This window comes from Papaver somniferum, unplaced genomic scaffold (assembly GCF_003573695.1).
Source record: "Papaver somniferum cultivar HN1 unplaced genomic scaffold, ASM357369v1 unplaced-scaffold_125, whole genome shotgun sequence".
Taxonomy (NCBI): domain Eukaryota; kingdom Viridiplantae; phylum Streptophyta; class Magnoliopsida; order Ranunculales; family Papaveraceae; genus Papaver; species Papaver somniferum.
Window position 1 is genome coordinate 7,603,365 of NW_020621603.1, and position 22,184 is coordinate 7,625,548.

Genomic DNA, 22,184 nt, shown 5'->3' on the forward strand with positions numbered 1-22,184 from the left:
CCGAGAATTGACGCAATGTATTAGTTTTTTTAATCTAATGTATTTCTTTTATTCTAATAACGTATGATGTGGTTGTTCAATGTAGTATGTTTTTATTTATGAGATTGATGGTGGAATGTTTAATCGAGGAAAAATTTAAATTACTTATGATATTGATTGTTTTAGATAATCGTAAAACACAAAATAAACAACAAACTAAATAACATAATACCATAGTGAATCGATTTGTCCTTCAACTTCAATCAGCCCACTCCACCAAAAAACACTTAGGACATTCTTAAAAATGCCTTCCATAATGTATAAAAGTCTTGCAATCGGGCTTTGAGCATCCACTGATTCTCTGTGTACAATGTTTGTATTCTTGATCTCCATATCCACAATGCTTTCAGTATAATAACTCCTTCTTCAATTTGGCTTTAAGTTTGAAGTTTTTGCAGAGTGTTGCAATCTTTTCTTCTTCTTCTTTTTTAATCTTCATAGCATCATCTAGCATATGTGGTTCTTCTGGACAGTTGGGATCTTGACATTGCAAATACCTGAGCTTTTCTGGTTTTGATTCAATCACCATTCTGATGCGTGAACAACCTTCCCGCGGACACTTTGAATACGTCCAAGGGAATTGCATAAGACTGTGGTTATCCATGAAACATAATTGACAAACCTATTTTGCTTCAACAAATAATATTTGCTTCACTTTTCCTTTAGAAAACATGGTGGATGTTGAGAAAATCAGTTGGTTTGGTTGATAGGCCATCCCTAGTGTTGTATTTATAACAAAAAAAATATGCGTTGGTGATTCAAACGGGCAGTTTTAATAAAATCGGGCGGTTTTATTACAAACGCCAACTCCTATGGTAATTCAAACGGGCGCTCAAAAGAAAGCCGCGCGGTTATACTACAAACGCCAATGGATAAATTTCCAACGACTCGATTTTCTTTCCCGACCTATAAATCCCATTCTTCCCATCTCAAAAATCACATCTTCTTCTTATTTTCTTTTTTTCTAAAACTCTAGATCTCTTTCACTCTCCAGAAATGTCTGTTAGAAATCGTGGTCCCAAGTTTACTAAAGAAGAGGATATAACTATATGCAAAGCATATTTTTTTCATAGGGTAATCACTGGTATGGGATTTCAAGACGCTTATTTTGGGAGAACGTTATTTCAATTTTCGTCTCACTGACGGGAAACATAGGAAAACGAGATGCTTGTCGATTGCGTGCTCGTTTTCAATCTATTAGGATTGCAGTCCAGCCATTTCTTGCTCTGATAATGTAAATTGATCGAGAAAAGTTCATCGGTGTAACTGAAGATGAAGTGATCCAAACAGCTCTTGATAATTGGGAGGAAGCTCACGGCCAACCTTTTCGTTACGAAGCGTGTTTTAGAATTCTAAAATATGGTCCATCTCAAGCACATTTGTACTGCACTCGAATGCCGCTCCAGGTCTTTACAATGGAAGAAGATGTTACTCTTGTTCGATATTGGTTACATCGTATGATAAGACCAATGAACAATGACTATTTCTGGCAAAGAGTATTGGGACATTTTGTAGCATCGCGGAATGAAACCATAAGAAACAGTAAGAGCCTAGAACTAAGAATTGCATTCATCACTAAGGAAGTCGAACATTATACGGAAATTTTGTGGATGGTTCACCGTAGCAATTCTGGACTATCCAACGAAGAACTGGTGAGTAACTTACCTTTTTCCTCATGGACTCAAATGCATCGATCATAAATATATGAACTTGTTGTTCATCTGTTTTACATAAAACCATCGCTCAGACCAAGTTTACTGAAGAAAGCAGAAGAGAGTTTAAGCATTTTGAGCGCTATGAAATCTACAGAGAGAATGTCGCTAGATTTGATGTTTTTGTTGGGGTTTATTAAAATGTAGTTTGATGTTATTTGCAAGTTTAAATTGTAATATCTATTCTTGTTCATGAGCTTATGGAGGCTCTCATCCAATATCTATTCTTGTTCATGAGCTTCAAGGGGTTGAAATGATTCTTAATTTGGCTATAAGGAATAATTTTTTGAGAGTACATATTGCTATCGATTCCATGGTTGTTTACACTTTGTTCACTAATCCTAACCCTAAACCTCCTTGGAATGCTATTCAAATCTGGAGAAGAATTACAGTGCTAAGGAGGAAGTTTGTCTCTTGAAAAGTAAGTCATTGCTATAAAGAAACAAATAGAGCTGCATATTTACTTGCAGGTATTCATCCTCCTAGTGCTTGGGTGGAGGTAAGGCATGATGCTTTAGATCCTGATTTTCGTGAGATTCTAGCTGCTGATAAGGCCAAGAAGGTCTATAAGAGGAGGAAGAAGAAAAGTTGTAATCTTTCTTTCTTCCTTTGTTTTTTGTTCGTTTTCTTTCTGTTTTGGTTTCTTTAGTTTGGTTCTCCTTAACCCAGCGGAATGTATCAAAAAAAATAAAATAAAAAAGAGTTTGAACTGTAATAATTTCGCTTAATATGAAGTGAAAATCTCTATTTTAAAATCTAAATATTTTCATTCATTGACGCCAATTCTTTTACAAGATATAAACTTAGGCAACAATAAAACGTACTAAACAACTTCAATAAAAATCAAGTAAAAGTTTTGGCCTACTGTTTATCTTCATTTGACGTATCTTCCATTCAACGCGCTCTTTGACAATTTCACCTTTGTTTTTGAATTTTTTGTTATTAACTTTCAAAACTGGAGCTCTTCTTTGCCTTTTAGCGGAACATTCTCTTGGAGCAACTTCAAAAACTTGCACTTCCCTCTTATAATTTTCAATCTTTTTAAAACTCACACATATCTTAGAAACAACAGCTTCAAGTTTTGCATTCCAAAAAGTGTGATCGCCTTTTCAGCAATTGAAAAAGATTTTAGAAGAGAAAATTCAAGAAAAGTGAATTTTGGTGTGAGTGAATTGATGGTAATTTATAGAGGTAAAAAGTGAATTTTAAAAAAACTACCCGTTGGCGTTTTTGCTACAAACGCCAGTGTCCTACGCTCAAACGCCGCGCTAAAGCTCTTTGAGCTCCAGCGATTGTCCTTCCAATGCTGACGATTTACCTACGAACGATAGCGTGTGTCTTGCGCTCACGCGCTTGGTTATCAAACGCCGAGTGCTTTACCATAGTGGAAAAGCCAGTTTGGCCATCCACCTGGCTCAACAAAAAAATGAGTTTGTTCATTCCCATAGGAATTGCTCTTAAGAATCATATATAGACAAAGTTGAAAAATAATCTTCGTAATTACAAGAATAATTTAGAAGAGAAGAAACACTTATGAAAACTGTTAATAGGACATGACAATTTTTCTTGGGGGTGTACCACTCAAAGACAATGAATATTTTGTTTTATATGTATTTTGGTAGTCCCTAAAGCAAATTGATATCCCTGTTAGCAATCTTGAGTAAAACCATAAAATTTTCAAAAAATAAATACAGCCAGCAAGATAAAGGGAATAAGTCATCGGGGACGTGAGAAAGTGCCGTAAAAATAGTATGATTGAAGATCTCGTTCAAAAAATAAAAAAACCCAGAACGCCATTTTTTCTTTTCGAATTCATTCCGCACAATCTCGACAAGTCTTTCTGTGAAGTCACAAATCTGTGGTATTACTGCTCGAACTAAGGTATTTTCTACTCCTTGATTGTTTCATTTTCATCAAGTTAGAATGTTGTAGACAAAACCCTGATGATAATATGTGTTTCAAAATATTAAACTAAAACCTAGAGATGATTCTGATTAATAACAAACAAATGAAACCATCAGCTAAACCATACCTTGTTATGAGTAGTGTTAAACAAATGTTCTTGTCATATCTTACATTAGGGTTTAGATCAGACAACAAAACAAAAGGAAAAAAAAACAGATTAGTTAGACAATTTTTTCCTTCACTTTCATTCATTCAAGGCTAAAAATTTATTTTCGTTTTCTTCTTTCTATGATTATATTAGGGACATATATGAATATGAGGGAGGCAGCAACCGATAGGATCAGCAATTTACCCGACACTATTCTCCACCATATACATTCATATCTTGACATTAAAATGCTGCTCGTACCTCCTTTGTATCAAAAAGAATGGACTACATTTGGACTACTGTCTCTACCTTGGATTTTCTCAGTGAGAAGGGTGGCAGGTCCATGAAGGATGACGAGAGTTTCGTGGCTTTTGTGGATAGAACACTAGAACGTCGTAATGAGTCGTCAAACATACACAAGTTCTTTCTCCAACGGTCTTGGCATTTCTTTGAATCTAAGGTTCAATCTTGGATCTCCTCTGCCATAAGTGGTAACCACCTTAAGGAGCTTGGTGTATACATGAGCAGACAAAACCCCAGGATAATTCCCCCATCTGTTTTTACTTGTGAATCATTGATATCGCTGGGGCTACAGACTCTCCCTAGTATCCAGCTTCCTAGGCATATCTCTTTTCCAAGACTCAAGCGGCTTGAACTTCTTAACTTTGAGGTTAGGGATGATAACTGGAATGAGCAACTCTTTTCAAATTTTCGTGTCCTTGAAGAACTGATTTTGAAAGGCCTTACGGTGAGTATGAAATTCTTTTCAATCTCAGTTCCTACACTCAAAGTTTTGACTGTTGATACCGGGAGGAACGAGCAAAATGGTATACGAAACTGTGTTTTGAAATTCGATGTACCTAGCCTTGTAAGTTTCTCCTACACGGGTTATGCTTCCAAAGAATTTCTCTGTTCTAGTCTTCTAGAACTAGTGCAAGCTGATCTCAAGTTCGACTTCGAAGAAGATTCCGAAGAAACTGATGGTGTCGCAATAAGCAGGTGTCTTCAATCTCTCGAACATGCAAAACGTCTAACTCTTAATGATAAAACCCTACAGGTACTCTTGCTTGCATTTATCTTTAGAATAGTTAGTTTCAGTGTTTCTCTTCTACTTGTGTAGATACCATAATCTGTACGGACACATGGAGGATGATTAGAAGCTGCAGCTGGACACAAGACTACAGCAGCACACACCATATCAACCCCAACACAGCTTCAATCCTAAGCTAAGGATAGAAGAGTAATTCTCCAGAAGATATTTTCCCTTTATAAACCAAAACGATTAGGTCTAGAGGGAGGGGGCTTGGTCGTCAGAAGAGAGAGAAGGGTTCTGTTTCTATTTCATTTCTCTCTTCTATTCTTGCTATGGATTACTCACAGAGAAATTGACGAAGCTCCTTCAATGTAACCCAACAATCTTAATAAACACATTAACTCTTTTTCACCCGTGGATGTAGACACTCCGTTGTCGAACCACGTATATGCTTGTGTTGATTTCTATTTCATTTCATTGCACTTAATTTCGTTCATGATTTGAGTCTATATCTTGTTATAGACAGTACTTTATCATGTGTTTCAATTGGTTGTGCTACCAAATTAATGGTGTTCACAATTTGGCGCTAGAAACAGGGAATGGGTAAAGGATTTATCCTACCTGTTGTTCCAGATCTGTTACTGTTTAAGTTTTTATCTCTAAAATCGGTATTCAATTTTACAAATTTTCAATTTACTGTTCATGGAAATGGTTCAAGAATCTCTTTTCTGGACTTGGTTCTTTTCAAAAATCTATTTTACTTAGATTATCATATGTGCAGACCTTTATTAACTCTTCGAGTATCTTGATGAGTATTTTTTCCTGGGTCTTTATAAGGGGTCCTCATCTTTTCAGTACATTTTTGCCCAAACACAACTTTGGCCTAATATTTGCTCTTGATGCATGGCTTTGTTCCTGCGTATTGAATGATTTTTGAGGTGCTAAGATGTTATACAAACTTTTCAGATTTGTTTCCTAATGATAAACCAGCCTTGTATTCAACTTTTTAGTATACCTCCAACCTTTCATGAAACCTTCATGTTTAGATTTGATCGCTACCCAATCTTTGGATTTGTTTTTTATAGCGATGTTGGTTTCTAATCCAGTATTGTTTGGCCTTATCATTTTATAAAAACTCTTGTCGCTTTCGTTTTGAAACGAGCATAGCCTCTCTTTGATTTTTAACCCTGCCGTCGGTAGCTTTATATTCCCCGCAGTTTTTGCCTGGGGCTGATTCTATAAAAACTGGCCTGTAGTTGCAGTCCAAGCTAATGTTGGTTCAAATGGGTTTTTCCCTTCGTGATCTTTGAATTTCCTTATTTTCATCAAATGGGTTTTTACATGGCTAATAACTTAACCAGTTTATGAGGATCGTAACCTCCTCTTGATTAGTTTTCATTTTAAAACAAGATTCGAACCATCCTGCTTTTAAGCTAGCTTTTTTACTATTTGTCAAAATGTTCTAATGAGTTCTGTGTTTGGAACTCCACTAATAACCAACAACTGAAACACTCTGAAATCATTTCTAGGTTCACCTTAATTTCTACTATTTTGTTTTCTACTGGTCTTTCCTTTAATTTATTTAGTTAAAGGACTCACTTGGAGGAGGGCTGTATACCACCGCTGTGGCTCCCTCGACATGATAAGATGCATCGTCACAAGGACTGTATGTGGTCCAATGCAGCGGAAGACAAGGAACCAGGGTCATGGTATAACTCATGTCTGATGTCGACAATGGCATGAAAATGCCAGGTCTGATGTCGGCGACGATGAGTTAGCCTACCGGCCATACGATGGTATAATTACGAAGCATGCTTCGTTATCAAAATGATGACAATGTAGGCTTCCAATGCAACGGCAGACAATGAGCCAGAGTCACGGTTAACTCAAGTCTGATATCGACGTTGGCATGAAGGTGCCAAGTCCGACATCGACGACGATGAGTTAACCCACCTCTAATGTCGACGCCAAGTTTGATATCGACGAAGGCATGAAGATGCCAAGACTGATATCGACGATTGAGTGATAACAGAACCCTCCTAAGGCAGAGTTCACCTAAGTGGACGATGAAGTTCAAAGTCCACTCCGATGATGCAGCTCCAACCACTAATGGTCATGAGACCGGGAACATGAAGTATTCTAATACTTCTTCGTTCTCATACTTCACGCATTCTTACCGATGAATGCTTCGGAATTCCTCATGCATTCTTATCAAAGAATACTTGCTGCGGAATTTCTCATACTTCATGCATTCTTATCGATGAATGCTTCGGAATTCCTCATGCATTCTTATCCAGTTTTTATGGATTAACAAGCACACCACAACCAAACCATGATGACAATGAATAAAAGTCCGACGACCAAAGTGCAACAAAAACCAAGAACCCAAGTTTTCCCATGACAATCCAAAGTCTTGCTAGGATGCTAATCCTCGAAGTGGCCAGCTAGAAAACCAAGCAAGAGAGGACCAAGAGAATTTGCAGTGATCTTTAGGCCAATCAAAAGTCGATGGATTTTGAAAGTCAATGACGATGCAAAACCAACGAAGATACATGATCTGATGACGACGGTCTTGGGAAACGAAGAGCTAAAGTCTTGTTACAATATCCAAAGTCCGCTGATGCAAACCCGGACATGACGACGGCGTATAACCTGGAAGCAAAAATGCAAAGCTCAGTTTTGGTCCAAAGATGACGCATGTGAACCAAAGTATGATTTTCAAGTTACGAAGTGCAACAGGGACGATTGCACAGGGTATTAATACTAAAGGGATTGTTCGACTCAAGGGATTACAATAAGTTATTGCAGGTCTAACCTTCTTTGGTACGTCGACGAGAACGATTCTACCCCCAGTGGTGCAGCTTCGGTCTATCAACACGACGGTATATCTTCGGCTCCATATCCAGATAATGCAGCTCCGGCTCAAAAGGGACTATAAATTAAGCTAAAATACCAGTGGAGGCAACTAAAAGAGTTTGGCTCAAGCTTAGTTAAAAGCATGTGTCGGAATACAACTAGAAGCCACAGTTTAACCCAAGACTGACGTCAACGATGGCATGAAAATGCCAAGTCTGATGTAGACGACGATGAGTTAACCTACTTTCTACAAGAGTTAATTACGAAGCATACTTCAAGGAGGTCTATGACTGGCACGATCGTAATAAACGAGGTTGCTGCAGTCTAGTGACGATAATGCAAGGTCTACCAGCGTACAACTCAAGCCCAATGACTCTTCTTCCACCCCAATGACACAGAGCACCAGCCAAAGTCCGATGCCTGTAGTGCTTGCCAAAACCCGAAGCCGAATACACATGAACTGAAGAACCAAAGACTGACGCCAATGTTTCATAACTGATTGTCATAATCCTGCAATGTCGATTCAAAATCCGCAGACAAAGATGCAAGGCCTGAAGAAGATGAGCCAAGGTTCGAAGTCATATGATGCTCGATGTTAATAATCCAAGTTAACCCGGACTACAAAGTGTCTCGTAGTTCAAAGAGCGAAGAAGGCAAGCTAAAGAGATGATTTGTCTCGTAGTTCAAGGAGCGAAGAAGGCAAGCTAAAGAGATGATCTTAAGTACGCTGATCTTAAGAAGGCAAGCCAATGATGTGAATCCTAAAGAGATGATCTTAAGTCCAATATCGACAGTGTGTCTTGATTCACTAATTATGGAAGTATCAAAAGTTTCAGGGATTACATACCTAATACAAGGACCTGGTAACGATATGCAAATATGATGACGTTGCTTCATACTGAACACTATGGTTCAATACACGAAGCTTCAAAACACGTCATCATAATTAACGAAGCTAAGTACGAAGCTTCAAAACACGAAGCTTCAAAACACGAAGCCTTAAAACACGAAGCTTCAAAACACGAAGCTAAGGACGAAGCTTCAAAACACGAAGCTTCAAAACACGAAGCCTTAAAACACGAAGCTAAGGACGAAGCTTCAAAACACGAAGCCTTAAAACACGAAGCCTTAAAACACGAAGCTTCAAAACACGAAGCTAAGGACGAAGCTTCAAAACACGAAACTTCAAAATACGTCATCATCATAATTAACGAAGCTTCAAAACACGAAGCTAAGGACGAAGCTTCAAAATACGAAGCTGATGACAAAACCTTCAAATTACGAAGCGAATGGCGAAAGATTTGTATCAGTACGATGGACTTGCCTTAAACTAAGCATCAATGCTTAGTATGATGATGTGAGAGCTGATGCTTCATTCTTTATAAGAATGATTCTTATACTTCCGTTCATACGCAAAGTACGAACCTCGTTCATACGCAAAATGGGATTCCATCGATGGCACCATTACGATGCCATAAAGATTCCAATTCCAACGACGAAGCACGAGTCTGATGTACCTGCGTTCCCCCACTCCAGCGATGGTGTACCTACGTTTTCTTCCCAGCTTCGATCTTCATTCCAATAACGATGCTGAAAGCAAACTTGAGAAGAGTTCGCCCGGCGCTCAGCTCTGCCCTATGATGCATACGGACTGTACTCCGATGACGCCACTCGGACAAGGAGAGCTAGAGAATCTGCAATATGTTTAATATATAAGACAACTCTCATTGTCTCGTTGTCTATATAAGACAAGTCTAATATATCATGCAATGACAACAAGGCGGTTGTTGTGACGACGTATTTTCACATGATTTATGATAAGGGTCTTTTCAGCATCCCATTTTGCGTTATTTCAAGTATCCAAAGACTAACAATGAGCCAAAGGCTCACAACTATGATCCAGAATATGATGGTCGAGCAGGACGGTCAATGTTTACGGAGCAATCTCCCTGAACTTCATATCTTCATGAATGAAGATATCCCTTAAAAAAGAGATATGATCTTCGTAAATGAAGATATCCCTTACCACAGAGATAGGAAGATATCTCTTTCGCATTCACAACGATGATCCAAAATCCGGTGGGGATGCTCCAAAGACATCAACGATGCATAATCCAATGGAGAGTGCAAAGCTTTGCAACGACGATTCGAAGACGAAGGCGTCTGTACAATAAATGAGAAGTAGCGCAGACATGATGCTTGCTGAAGACGACGATTATTTCTCCAGACACCGCACTAGTTAACTACTGAGAAGCATAAGAATCTTGGCCAATATGGTGTCGGCCCCACTCCGAAAATATAGCTTCGGTTAAATTCCGATGATGCATGATGATGACAATACGATTCCCTACAAGCTCCTAAAGTGTCCTTGGGGTTTAATAATTTTAACCCAATCAATAAACAAAGGTCAATCTCGAGGTTTTTTTGGCGGTTTTCAAGTTGCTAATTGAAATTCATAATGTTGGTATTACTAACGAGTATCTTGAAGCACAAGAAATAAATTAATTTCTTGTCCTGGACCGATCCTAAAACGAGCGGGTAATAAAATATGAGATTAAATATCTCACGTGGATACCAAGTAAACAAGCCTTCTATTGTAACCTCGAAACTTTTTTCACTCAAAGATGCCCGACGGCAATACACACAGAAGCATGTGCTGGTTGTTACAGATCTCCAGCAAATCATGATTTTTGGCAACTGCAATAGAGAAAAAGTGACAGCAACGAAGAAGTTAATAAATTCTTCGTCGGGGCAATCATTTCAAAAGCACAGTTCAAGGGGCAGCTCAAATTCGACAGCCTAAGCATCCTACGTTAGAGCAGATACTTTTGCTTTCACAAGCTTCAAGAACCACCTTCCGAAACCAAAAGGGGGCATACACACAACTAAAGAGTTTGCAAATATTCAGACTCCTTGCATCTTGTTTATATTAGCATACATTGTTATATGCATTTGATACATTTCAATTCGGAATAATGCATACATTTCCATAAATTGGATTCGTTTTTGGATACTAATGCATATAATGGAGAACCGGGGCAAGCACCACCGGTCTCATATCTTCATACTGGGTAAAGCGTTCACACGCAATCTCTCCGGACTCCCCCATAAGCGTCTATGAGTGTATGACCAGGGGGAAGGCTTCCATAAGAAAGAGATGCCCAACATGACATGCCTTTGGAAGCTCAGCGGAACGGGTGTTTGCAAAACATTCAGTTTTACACCACGTCTCCGGGAGATTTTCAACCCCAACCGTTCGGTAATCTCCTGGCCCGAGATTGGCCAACGGGGTGACAGGTTCAAACACTCATCTTACCTCAGCGACAATGGATTTACGATTCCCCACAATGCAGGGGCAAGATCAAACCATACAAATACTTAATAAATTTGTTACTGCTCATAAGATGAATTTACCTTATTTATTATAATACAAAAAACTGATACGAAATGTCGTCCACTTACATTTTTGTGCCAGATAAATTTGAGTAATCCTACGAGGTCCTGTGACCCCAAATAATACGGTGTTGTGAAGTAAAAGTTGTCGACGCTACGATGTATAGGTTGTTGCTGCTCAACCGGCCTTACAAAGAATTTTCAACTTGAAGCATGCAACGGACAAGCACCAAGCCGGGTATCGAAAATGTCAATGCCAAATACCAACAAAGAACAAGCCACGAAGAGTGCTTGTACCAGTACGATAAGAATGCAGAACCTTTCGACAAGGAGCGGCAGAAGGAAACAACAACCGAAGCATGAACGATTATGGTGAGAGGAATTTTTCTTAAGGATCGCTTATCATCGACCCTCAAGAAAAGGGGCAAATTGTAGATACCATAATCTGTACGGACACATGGAGGATGATTAGAAGCTGCAGCTGGACACAAGACTACAGCAGCACACACCATATCAACCCCAACACAGCTTCAATCCTAAGCTAAGGATAGAAGAGTAATTCTCCAGAAGATATTTTCCCTTTATAAACCAAAACGATTAGGTCTAGAGGGAGGGGGCTTGGTCGTCAGAAGAGAGAGGAGGGTTCTGTTTCTATTTCATTTCTCTCTTCTATTCTTGCTATGGATTACTCACAGAGAAATTGACGAAGCTCCTTCAATGTAACCCAACAATCTTAATAAACACATTAACTCTTTTTCACCCGTGGATGTAGACACTCCGTTGTCGAACCACGTATATGCTTGTGTTGATTTCTATTTCATTTCATTGTACTTAATTTCGTTCATGATTTGAGTCTATATCTTGTTATAGACAGTACTTTATCATGTGTTTCAATTGGTTGTGCTACCAAATTAATGGTGTTCACAACTTGTATGGTTTAATCTGTCTCATTTGAATTAACTTATTTTTTGTTATATATTGCCGTGTGATAAACGATAGGCTATCTGCTCCGCACGCGATCAGTCAAGCAATTCACTGGCATTTCATAATGTCAAAATATTGAATATAACTGACCACATGGTCAGTGAGCTAGGACTAATAGATTTGCTCAAAGCAACACCTAGTCTGGAGTCGCTTGTATTTGCTGAGGCAAGTATTAGAACTAATGATTATTCTTAAAAAAATTCACGTTTTGTGCTTGAGTTTGTACGTTAATTGATTGTCTAATGTAACTAAACATTTAATATCTTTTTAATGTTTCAATTTCAGTACATCGATGACTTTATAGAATACTATGATGTGGGTGAGGAAGACACTGAGGGCGATGGGGATGATGACCGTGAAGAAGACGATAGAGACTCTACTGAGGGCGAGGCAGATGATGACAGTGAAGAAGACGCTGCAGACTCTATGGAGGGCGATAACGACCATGGCAGTGAAGACCAAGTCGATGTTTCCGAAGCTGCTGAGTGTGCCAGCGATGATGAGATTGAAGCCATCGATGACTACGGTTATGATAGTTGGGTGGCCACTATGCCGAATGTCGAAAATTTATTGCCCCACCTTCAATCAGTTTGCTTTCAGCAATTTGCGGGGAACCCAACTGAGATGAAGTGGGTGGTACTGATATTGAAGAACGCAAAAGCTCTGCAGAAGATGACTACTCATTACTATGACTCTGATCTCCGCTTTACAGGTGCCATAGGTGAAACAGAAGTAATGGCAGTGATGCCAAGAATTCCAAGAGCCTCAGCAGGTTGTGTTTGAATTCTATCGAGAGTAGGTTGTTTGTCATTTAAAATAAAACTAAGTTTTAGAATCAGCTTTTTATTTTTTTGTGTGCATCTGACTGGTGTCTATTCCTGGTTTTGACTCATTGAATGGTAAGAAAGCCTCGGCAGGTTGTGTTTAAATTCTATGCAGAGTAGGTTGTTAGTCATTTAAAATAAAAATAAGTTTTAGAATCAGCTTGATTTCATTTTTGTGTGTGTGCGTCTGACTGGTGTTCATTTCTGGTTTTGACTCACTGAATGGCAAGGAAGGCCTCAAATCAACAAAGCAAATTCAGAGAGCACAACACCAGTGCGCCACTCATAATGGCGAGGATTATTGGCTAAATCAAGAAAAGAGCTAAGAAATAAGCACCTCACCTTACTCCAATGTCATGCCACATATTGGCAACAAAGATCCAGAATACAATGGCTCCAATTAGGAGATAATAATACGACCTTCTTCCACACCAAAGCTACCATACACCGCAGTCGCAACAACATTCAACAATTACAAGATCATCAAAACAACTGGGTTTCTGATAAAGATCAAGTAATTCAGATCATCCTGACCATTTCACCACTCAATACACAACTCCGAACACAATAATAGATGAAGAGCTATTTGAGGAAATAGCGCCAAGATTAACATCCACACAATGCGATTCACTCTCAGCAGAAGTAACAGTACAAGAAATCAAAAGCTCTATTCTCCATCAATTCAGAAAGTGCTCCTGGGCCGGATGGTTATACAAGTAAGTTTTTCAAAGTTTTCTGGGATACCACTCACACACAAATAATAGCTATGGTTCGAAGTTTTTTTAATTCTCTAAATATCCACCCCCTCATGAACCACACAAATATTACGTTAATTCCAAAAGTGGACCACCCAACAAAACCATCTCAATTCAGACTTATCAGCCTCTACAATGTCTGTTACAATATCATATCAAAAATTCTAGTCAACCGCATTCGACCCCTTCTCCCATTTCTGATAAGCTCATATCAGATCGCCTTCGTCCCTCAACACTCAATTCATGATAACATCGCAATTGCAGGAGAACTATTCCACTACATTAAAACCTCAACCATCACCAAAGAACCCAAAATTGCTCTTAAATTAGATATCCAAAAGGCATATGATAGCCTTGATTGGGGTTTTATTAAAAAAGCCTTTACCAAATTAGGGTTCCCGGTAATTTTTGTGGACTATATCATGTTATGTATCAGCTCAGTCACCTACTCCATCAACATCAATGGAACCCCTCATGGTTTCATCATACCGATGAGGGGCATAAGATGAGGTGATCCCATATCCTCATACATTTTCATTATATGTGCTGAAATTCTATCAACAAATCTTGCCAAACTGGAAGCCAAACAGCTGGTTCGAGGTCTCAGAATATCGCAAAAAACACCACCATATTACATCTTATGTATGCATATGATCTCCTAATCACCTACAGAGCCTCCCAAGAGAATAACATCCACCTAAAAAAGTTACTTCAATCATATGGATCATCGGCAGGACAAATAATCAACACAACCAAATCAACAATCATCCACCATCCGAGATAACTGCCAAACGATATAAATATTCTACACCAATTTTACAACATGCCAACCACTTCAACCCCTCCTATCTATCTTGGAGTCCAATTCAAACACGGGAGAACATCCCGCCACATTTTCGAACCTTTGCTTCAAAGGATAGCTCGTAAAGCTCAAGGGTGGATGACAAAATGTCTTACACCTGCCGGGAGGTTAGTTCTCATTAAAACCTCCTTAACTCCAACCTCTAACCACCTTATGCAAACACAACTTTTCCCCACTCATGTCCACAAACAAATCGACCGGATTACCTGAATTTTTTTATGGGGGCATGATTCTTATGTTAGAAAACTTCACCCTATGGGATGGAATAAACTCCACACACCGATAGCAAAAGGAGGACTAGGTATCAGGAAGAGTATCCATCACAATAAGGATCTGCTCATGAAAAGACTATGGAACACTCATGATCAGCCTCATTCCATCTGCACCGGTATCTACAAAGAGAAGTACCTCCAACATCAGCCAATTTTTCAAGGTACGATCACTTTTCCTTCTACTTCCATCCCACAATGGAAGCAAATGGCGTCCCTTATACCTTTTGTAAAACAAAAGTTATTTCATCGCATAGGAAATGGTTTAGACACCCCAATCCAAGATAATTGGACACCTCATTTTCCTAACCTTAATCCTACCCATTGCTATCCTATCCAAACTGTAGCTGATATAATTGACCCTCTTACTCACAATTGGAGACATGACCAGCTACACAACCTTCCACCCGATGCAATACAACATATTATCAATAACCACCTTCCCCTGGACAACATCCCAGATAAAATAATCTGGCCACATTCGAAATCCGAAAAATATACCACTGCTTCTGGATACAACTGTTTAACCCAACAAGATATCCGCACAACCATAAACCCCCTCCAACCACCAAATTTCTATGGACCTTACCATGTCCTCTAAAAATTCAGCTTTTCTTGTGGAAAGCTATCAACGAAGGTTTACCAACCTTCTCTTTATTACACCACATCAACCTCACCAATTCAAACATGTGCCCCAGATGCAACTCCGACCCAGAAACGGTGACACACATGCTTATTCAATGTCTTGTGGCAATAGCGGCGTGGACCAACCTCTTAAACCGCATACCGACAAACCATCTTCAACATAACAACCAACCAATCACCGTAAACCCTCAAACAACCATATTACATCTTCTACAAGCTTCTACCGATATAACCACCATCACATCTTTCTGTTTTCTTTTTTGGACACTATGGACAAACAGAAATGAACTTGTCTTCAACCAATCCCAATCTCACCAAGAAAACATCCTAAGGACAGCTCTAGCACAACAACAAGAATTTGAATGGGAAAGAAAAATCTCCTTACCGGTGCTACCTGGAGATCCAAATCCAATGATCGCAACAACCATGACAAGAACAACTACAATCATTCAAGTTGGATGGTCTATTCTAGATTCGGGTTGGATAAAAATAAACACAGATGGAGCTGCTAGAGGTCATCCGGGTATGGCGGGAGAGGGATTCATTTGCAGGGACTCGAATGCACAAACCATTATGGCACTTGCACAGCCTCTGGGTTTAACTACTGCGCTGGCTGCAGAGACTTGGGCAAGCGTAGTAGTAACTAGAACAACGTTAGAAAGATAATCGCCAAGAGTGATAATTGAAACGGACTCTAAGAATCTCATGCGCTTTATAAGAACATCAGCGGAAGCTCCTTGGTATATATCACAAATGATTACAGAAATCAAACAAAGACTGCGCCGCATACCTTCCTGCCACATTCAACACAATTATAGAGAAGGCAACCAAGCAGCTGATGGTATATCAAACTTTGCAGCAAATAAAAGTGAAGAAGGCAACTATTCGACAACGATATGGGATCAAACAACTCCGTCTTTTCTTAATCAAATTCTATTAAGTGACTCAAAGGGAATTACTTTCCCCCATCTAATCTCTATTTAGTTCCTTTTTAATATATTCATGCTTCAAATTTTTTTTTGCATTGTTCTGCATTTTATTTTGCTTGCTAATTGATCTGCATTTTAACTGGGTTAAAAGCTCCTATTAGGCTAAGTCCTATGGACTAGATTGAGCTGCTAGATTGGCAGTTAAGTGTTGCAATTCAAAAAAAAAAGTGTGGTCTAAAAGTTAACACTAGTTCTCTCTCCTACCATGTGCTCGCAGTTCAACTAGCAGCGAGATTGAAACGCTGAACGATTCAGGCGCTGCAAAAGTGACCTTAGCGTTGAATGGCTCACAAAAATCACAAAATTCGATCTGACGGCTGAAACTTAAAGCGCTGAACCAAACAGCGCTGAAAAAGTGACCTTAGCGCGCTCACAAAAATCAAAAAAATCACATGGATCACAAAATTCGATCTGACGGCTGAAATTTAAAGCGCTGAACCAAACAACGCTGGGCAGTGGTCCCAGCTGACGTGGACTGCTAATCTAGCTGCTAGATTAGCACTCCCCTAGGATTTAGGAGGTTGTCCTAACTGACATGGACTGCTAATCTTAGCTGCTAGATTAGAAGACCATAGGACTTAGCCTTAGAAAATACTATCATTTAGAGTTTAAAGCCATTGGTTCCTGTATGATCAGACAGTCTGCAAGGTTTTATTCACTGATCAGAATTATGTCAATATCTTGAACCATATATATAGTGGGTCTTGTATTTTACTACTTGCTGAGTTGCCAGAACAAAAACATAAGAAAATCTAGCCAATAAAGCTGCTTCATAGGGCATTCACAGTATCACATGTAAGATAATGTGACACAGCAACTACCCTTATGGGACTTGATTAGAATGAATTAATAAACCTCCCAAAACTTAAATCTTCTCTTCATTAAAAGAGGAGAAAATTTTCTTCAGATTACATAATACAAAATGAAGCAGTTCACAGTATTATGCACATAAATAAATGAAATATTTGCTTCAACCAACTTCCAATTGGTTCATAACTTTTTACATCCTTCTCAACTGCTTCCTGTTATTGTCGAAGAGAATGTTGCAGTCTTCCATATATAACTTGCTTATAGAACCTTCTTGTCCTGAAGAACAATGCCAATGCAATAAGAAACCCTAGAATGCTAACAACTGCCATTATAAAAAAGGATACCATAAAACAATGAGCACCCTTGCACACAGTGCCATCATCATCTATTGCTGCTTCTGCGTCGTAAATGTACCCAACTACTCTTACTGACAAAATATACGATCCAATTGGACTCGCAACAGCAATGGTGTTGAATATAGTACCCATGTGAGCTACACCGAATATCTCGGAAGTTATGGTAGGCATTAATGACCATTGAGAGCCATAACAAACACCCACCAAAATTGATCCAGCGTAAAGTGCTCCGGGTAGGCCAGAAGCAATCACTACATGCCCAATACTCATCGTTGCGAGAGTGATGGACATGAAAATTGGCCTTGCCCAACCTTTCCAGTGTAGAAAGTAATCAGATATATACCCAGCTCCAAACCGACCTAAGAAGTTCCATATACTCCACAAAGAAACTAAAGTACTTGTTTCCACACTAGTATAACCCAAAGATCCTCCTATTTGACTGATGTTATTTACCGTGGCTAGTCCTGAGCCCATTCCACATGCCATGGCTAGGAAAAGCAACCAGAAATCTGCCTTTTGCATTGCTTGCAAAAGATTCATGTCGTCTCCTCGAAGAGTTGTCCTCTTATCAATGGCTAATGGGGTTGTTTCTGTAGCAGATTCGTGATACGTTGTAGTAGCAGTACTAGGTTCAAGTCTCTTGTAAAAAATTTCAGCTTTAAGCTGATGTGGGTCTTCCAGTAATCTGGACGCTTCCAGGGGTAAATATGGAGGGTCTCTGGAACGAGCTATAAATGCAATGCTAAGTGGAGAAAGAAGTGCCACTAGAAGTATAGAGAACGAAACAATCCGTACAGGCAATTCCAAAGTTGATACATTTTCCAAGATAATTATGACCATAAGGTAGGCAGCAATGATCAGAGCAATGAGTGAAAAACCATTCAGGTGTTTCTTTTCATTACTTGCCTTTGTACGGTGAGTTCTTACCAGAAACATGAGAGAGAGAGGAACTAAGGTTGGCAGCAGAGCAAGCATCAGCAGGAAAGAGCTCGGATTGTCCACAAAAATTGCTTGATACACTTGAATTAGTATTGCTCCACTCAAGCCAAGAAAACCCTGGAAAAGAAAAATTGCTTAGGATACCACATAAACTAAAATGCTCAGAGAGCACCTTAAATCTTGAACCTGTTTCTTAATATAACATAACATAACTTCTGGTACTTTATACTAGTCCTAAGTAAAGGCGTTCATCTAGTTTTCAAATTCTTCTCAAATTCCACCTCAATTATCAAGGTCACACAGAATGGCGAATGCCCTCATACCAACCTTACCCACCCTTCATAAACCTTTGACAAATTTAACAGATATGAATGGGACAACACTTCAGGTAATTTTGAATGTGACCATGAAGACATGATATAACTTTCTACTATTTACACTATGGAGGAAGTTTCGATGTATCACTTAGTTTCAAAATGAACTAGTTATCCACCTAAAATTGCTGAATCACTACGAGTAAAGCACCTGGAGTTCAACGCTTGAGTTTCAAAAATGAACTAGTTATCCACCAAAAATTGCTGAATCCTTATGAATAAATCTGGAGATGGTTTTTATTTACATATCCCACGGAAGGAACAACGCATAAAAATAGCCAGTTTTGTGTTCGGGTTCTTTCGGGTACTATCTCAACATATCAATTACCAGTACAAGAGAAAGAGAAACAAAAAACTCAGACACAACACTAGATGGATCTTAATCAACTAGTTATCCCCCCTAAAATTGCTGAATCAATACAACTAAAGAACTTTGGAGATGGTTTCTATTTATGCATCCCATAGGATACAATCTCAGCATAGCAATTACTAGTTATGTGTCTGGGTCCTTTGGGATACAGTCTCAGCATATCAATTACTAGTACATACAAGAGAATGAAAAACAAACACCCCTACACAACACTGGAAGGACTGAAGATTTGGTTAAAAATACAAGTACAAATCTAGTTACGAAATAATCAACTTATTGGCATCATAAAAGAATGTTTTGGACTCTAATACAGTCACTATAAGCAGTGCAAGATAGACTGAAAAATGAATTCATACTAGGTAGAACTAAATTATAAGTACCCTGAGTCCCTAACCTACAATTACATTGGACGTAGGTTCTTCGTGTTTACAAGACTGCTTAATCTATAACCAAACCAATTTTACTATCAAAACCATACATTCCATGTTATGTTTCTGCTACTAAACATGTCTCCCTACATGTATCAAAGCATTTTTTAATGGTTTTTCCGATTCTCGTTGAGAACTCACAGTATAAAGTCTACTCTGATCTTACCATTCATGGATTCCATATGCAGTCAAATGAAAGATAACACCACCAACAAATTAGCCATCTTGCACTTACCAATCTAAAGCACAACCTTATTAACAAAACCCAAAATTGAAAACCCCTCAAACTGTGGTTTTTCATACATTATTCAATCAATTATCAAATGCCAATTGACAATTACCATCTAATTCAACCCAATAAATCAAAACCCAAATGAAGAAAAAACATGGGGTTGGGTTAAAATCAACTACTGACCTTCATGATACCAACAATTGTTCCACTATAATCAGGGAAATTCTGAACAGCAGTGACAACATTAGCAGTATTGAAGAAAGTCTGAGCATGAGCAGCAAGAAACATAAACAAACACATCACTGGAACTGGTGGTCTTGATATGATTCCAGTAACAGCAAGCCACATAAAAAAATACCCAATGAAACATTGAATTGCACCAGCAGCAAGTACAATCCATGGTCCACCAAATCTAGAAACCCATGAAGTAGAAGATGAAGAAGAAGAAGAACGAGGACGAAGTGTAACAGCAGTGTAAAGCAGACCAGAGGTAAGTCCTGCGTTTGCACCAATGTCTTTGAAAACGGCAATGGAATCAAGAGTTGATTGATCATAATCTTGACTGATTTTTAGAATTGGTGAGTAAATTCCAAAAGCATATGATGAACCACTACTGCACTGAATCCATATACTTGCCACTGTTGCTAGCCATTTACAGGAGGAATTCTCCATCTTTTTTTTTTCGTTCCAGATTCTGATGAGATTCAAATTTTATATCACTGATTCTTCATTATTTTGAGCCCCCACTCTCTATTCTTCTGTAGAGCTTGCAGATTTGAATTTGAAGTATGGGAAAGGAGGAAACGGCGAATCTTTCTATTTTCTGCAATTTTAAGGAAATGATGATGAATCATAAGATGGGAAGTCCAAAATGTTCATTACGTGGCTCAAGTTGTATATGTCCACTTCTGCTCTGAAATTATTGCTACAAATGGATGATTTGTGGCCTACCCTTGAGAAATGTTAATTACCGCTAGCCTACTTGACTTAGTCAATCCGGCTTGATTTGGGAAATTCAAAGCTGGAAGGGTAAGGCCCTCTCACCGGTTGGAAAGGGCAATTTGTGCACGCCTCTACTTCAATTGTCCCTAGGGATGCACAAGAACCGGTTGAGAGGACCTGGACCGGAGTGGAACCGGAATTACCGGACCGGCACCGGATCGGAACCGGTCTAGCCGGTACAGATACCGGTACTGGAAGTTGAGAACCGGTCTAGACCGGTACAGACACCGGTTCTTGGGGAGGACCGGACTTGAACCGGACCCTATGTACCGGTGATTATTAGCCGTTAAGATCAAGCTAGGTTTTTAATCGTAGTCGTCCATACTAGGTATAGACTACCGACTATCGAGAGAAGAATCAGTTCACTCTCATTTTTCTTCTTCTTTTTTTCTCTCTGAAAAAGCAGCGGCAACCCTCTTCTCTTCTGTGTTCTTCAGGGTATCATCGATTCACCATCTCTATCAGGTAATTCAACAGTAGACGATAAGAATCAGTTCGATTTGTTGTTCTTTTTTTTTTTCACCATCTCTGGTTTGTTCTTCTTCTTCACCATCATTTCGATTTAGGGTTTGTTAGTTTGAGTTAGGGTTTGATTGTAGATTGATTTAGGGTTTTTTCGATTTGGTGGAGAAATTGAATATGAAGATTTGATTTGGTGTTTTACAAGATTTGGAACCTTGGGTTGGAGTCGGATTTGGAGATAGGGGGTTATGTAATTAAGAAAGGAGATCTGGTGGTGGTTAGAGATTAAAGAGGATAAACCTTCTTCTTCACTTCTTTTTCTTCTTCTTTTGTTTTTTTAAGAAACTAATTGCATGTGTGATTTAAGATTTTACGAATTGGGTTTTCTGTTGAAATCAAACAACAAGATTTTGTAATTAAATCTTTGTAATGAAATAATAGATGGGTTTTGTAAATAGAGTATGAGAATAGGTTTGGCTACAACTCAATTTGGTTTTGGCTACAACTCAATTTGGTTTTGGGCGATTTGTGGGGTTTTATGATCTGAGAATGAATATATCTGATGCTTAGATTGAAATCGATTGATGGTGAACGGGTTCTGCTTGAAGTTCTGATGCTGGTGGTGTAGATGGATTATGATGTAAATTCTTATTCTATTGTATGAATTGTTACAGATTAACAATGGTAGTGCATTGCTAGGTGTTGTATTGTATGAGTTGAGATGATATTTACAATGAATATTGAATAAACAGAGCTAGATGCATGCTAGGTTGGGTACATGATGTAATTGTGGTACA

The 22,184-nt window shown here is 38.8% G+C and overlaps 2 protein-coding genes across 2 annotated transcripts; one reads left to right on the plus strand and one right to left on the minus strand.

The window, feature by feature from the left end:
• The first annotated feature begins 4,084 nt into the window (after positions 1-4,084).
• Positions 4,085-12,853, plus strand: LOC113331276 (putative F-box/LRR-repeat protein At5g41840). Its single transcript, XM_026578002.1, has 3 exons — positions 4,085-4,861; positions 12,086-12,235; positions 12,356-12,853. The coding sequence occupies exons 1-3, from the start codon at positions 4,085-4,087 to the stop codon at positions 12,851-12,853; spliced, it is 1,425 nt and encodes a 474-aa protein (XP_026433787.1).
• Positions 12,854-17,436: 4,583 nt separating this feature from the next.
• On the minus strand, positions 17,437-20,795 carry LOC113331149 (protein NUCLEAR FUSION DEFECTIVE 4-like). Its single transcript, XM_026577900.1, has 2 exons — positions 20,107-20,795; positions 17,437-18,636 (listed from the first exon to the last, which is right to left on the minus strand). Exons 1-2 carry the CDS (start codon positions 20,593-20,595, stop codon positions 17,440-17,442), a joined length of 1,686 nt encoding a protein of 561 aa, XP_026433685.1. The 5' UTR covers positions 20,596-20,795; the 3' UTR covers positions 17,437-17,439.
• Between the last annotated feature and the right edge of the window lie 1,389 nt (positions 20,796-22,184).

What these genes read in the sequence shown, in the direction of transcription:
- LOC113331149 (XM_026577900.1), bottom strand. Translation starts at nt 20,595, where the DNA reads ATGGAGAATTCCTCCTGTAAATGGCTAGCAACAGTGGCAAGTATATGG. An exon ending in CAATTGTTGGTATCATGAAG is followed by an intron (nt 18,637 to 20,106) that starts GTCAGTAGTTGA and finishes TTTCTTTTCCAG; the next exon opens with GGTTTTCTTGGCTTGAGTGG.
- LOC113331276 (XM_026578002.1), top strand. Translation starts at nt 4,085, where the DNA reads ATGGACTACATTTGGACTACTGTCTCTACCTTGGATTTTCTCAGTGAG. An exon ending in TTAATGATAAAACCCTACAG is followed by an intron (nt 4,862 to 12,085) that starts GTACTCTTGCTT and finishes GATAAACGATAG; the next exon opens with GCTATCTGCTCCGCACGCGA. An exon ending in AGTCGCTTGTATTTGCTGAG is followed by an intron (nt 12,236 to 12,355) that starts GCAAGTATTAGA and finishes TTTCAATTTCAG; the next exon opens with TACATCGATGACTTTATAGA.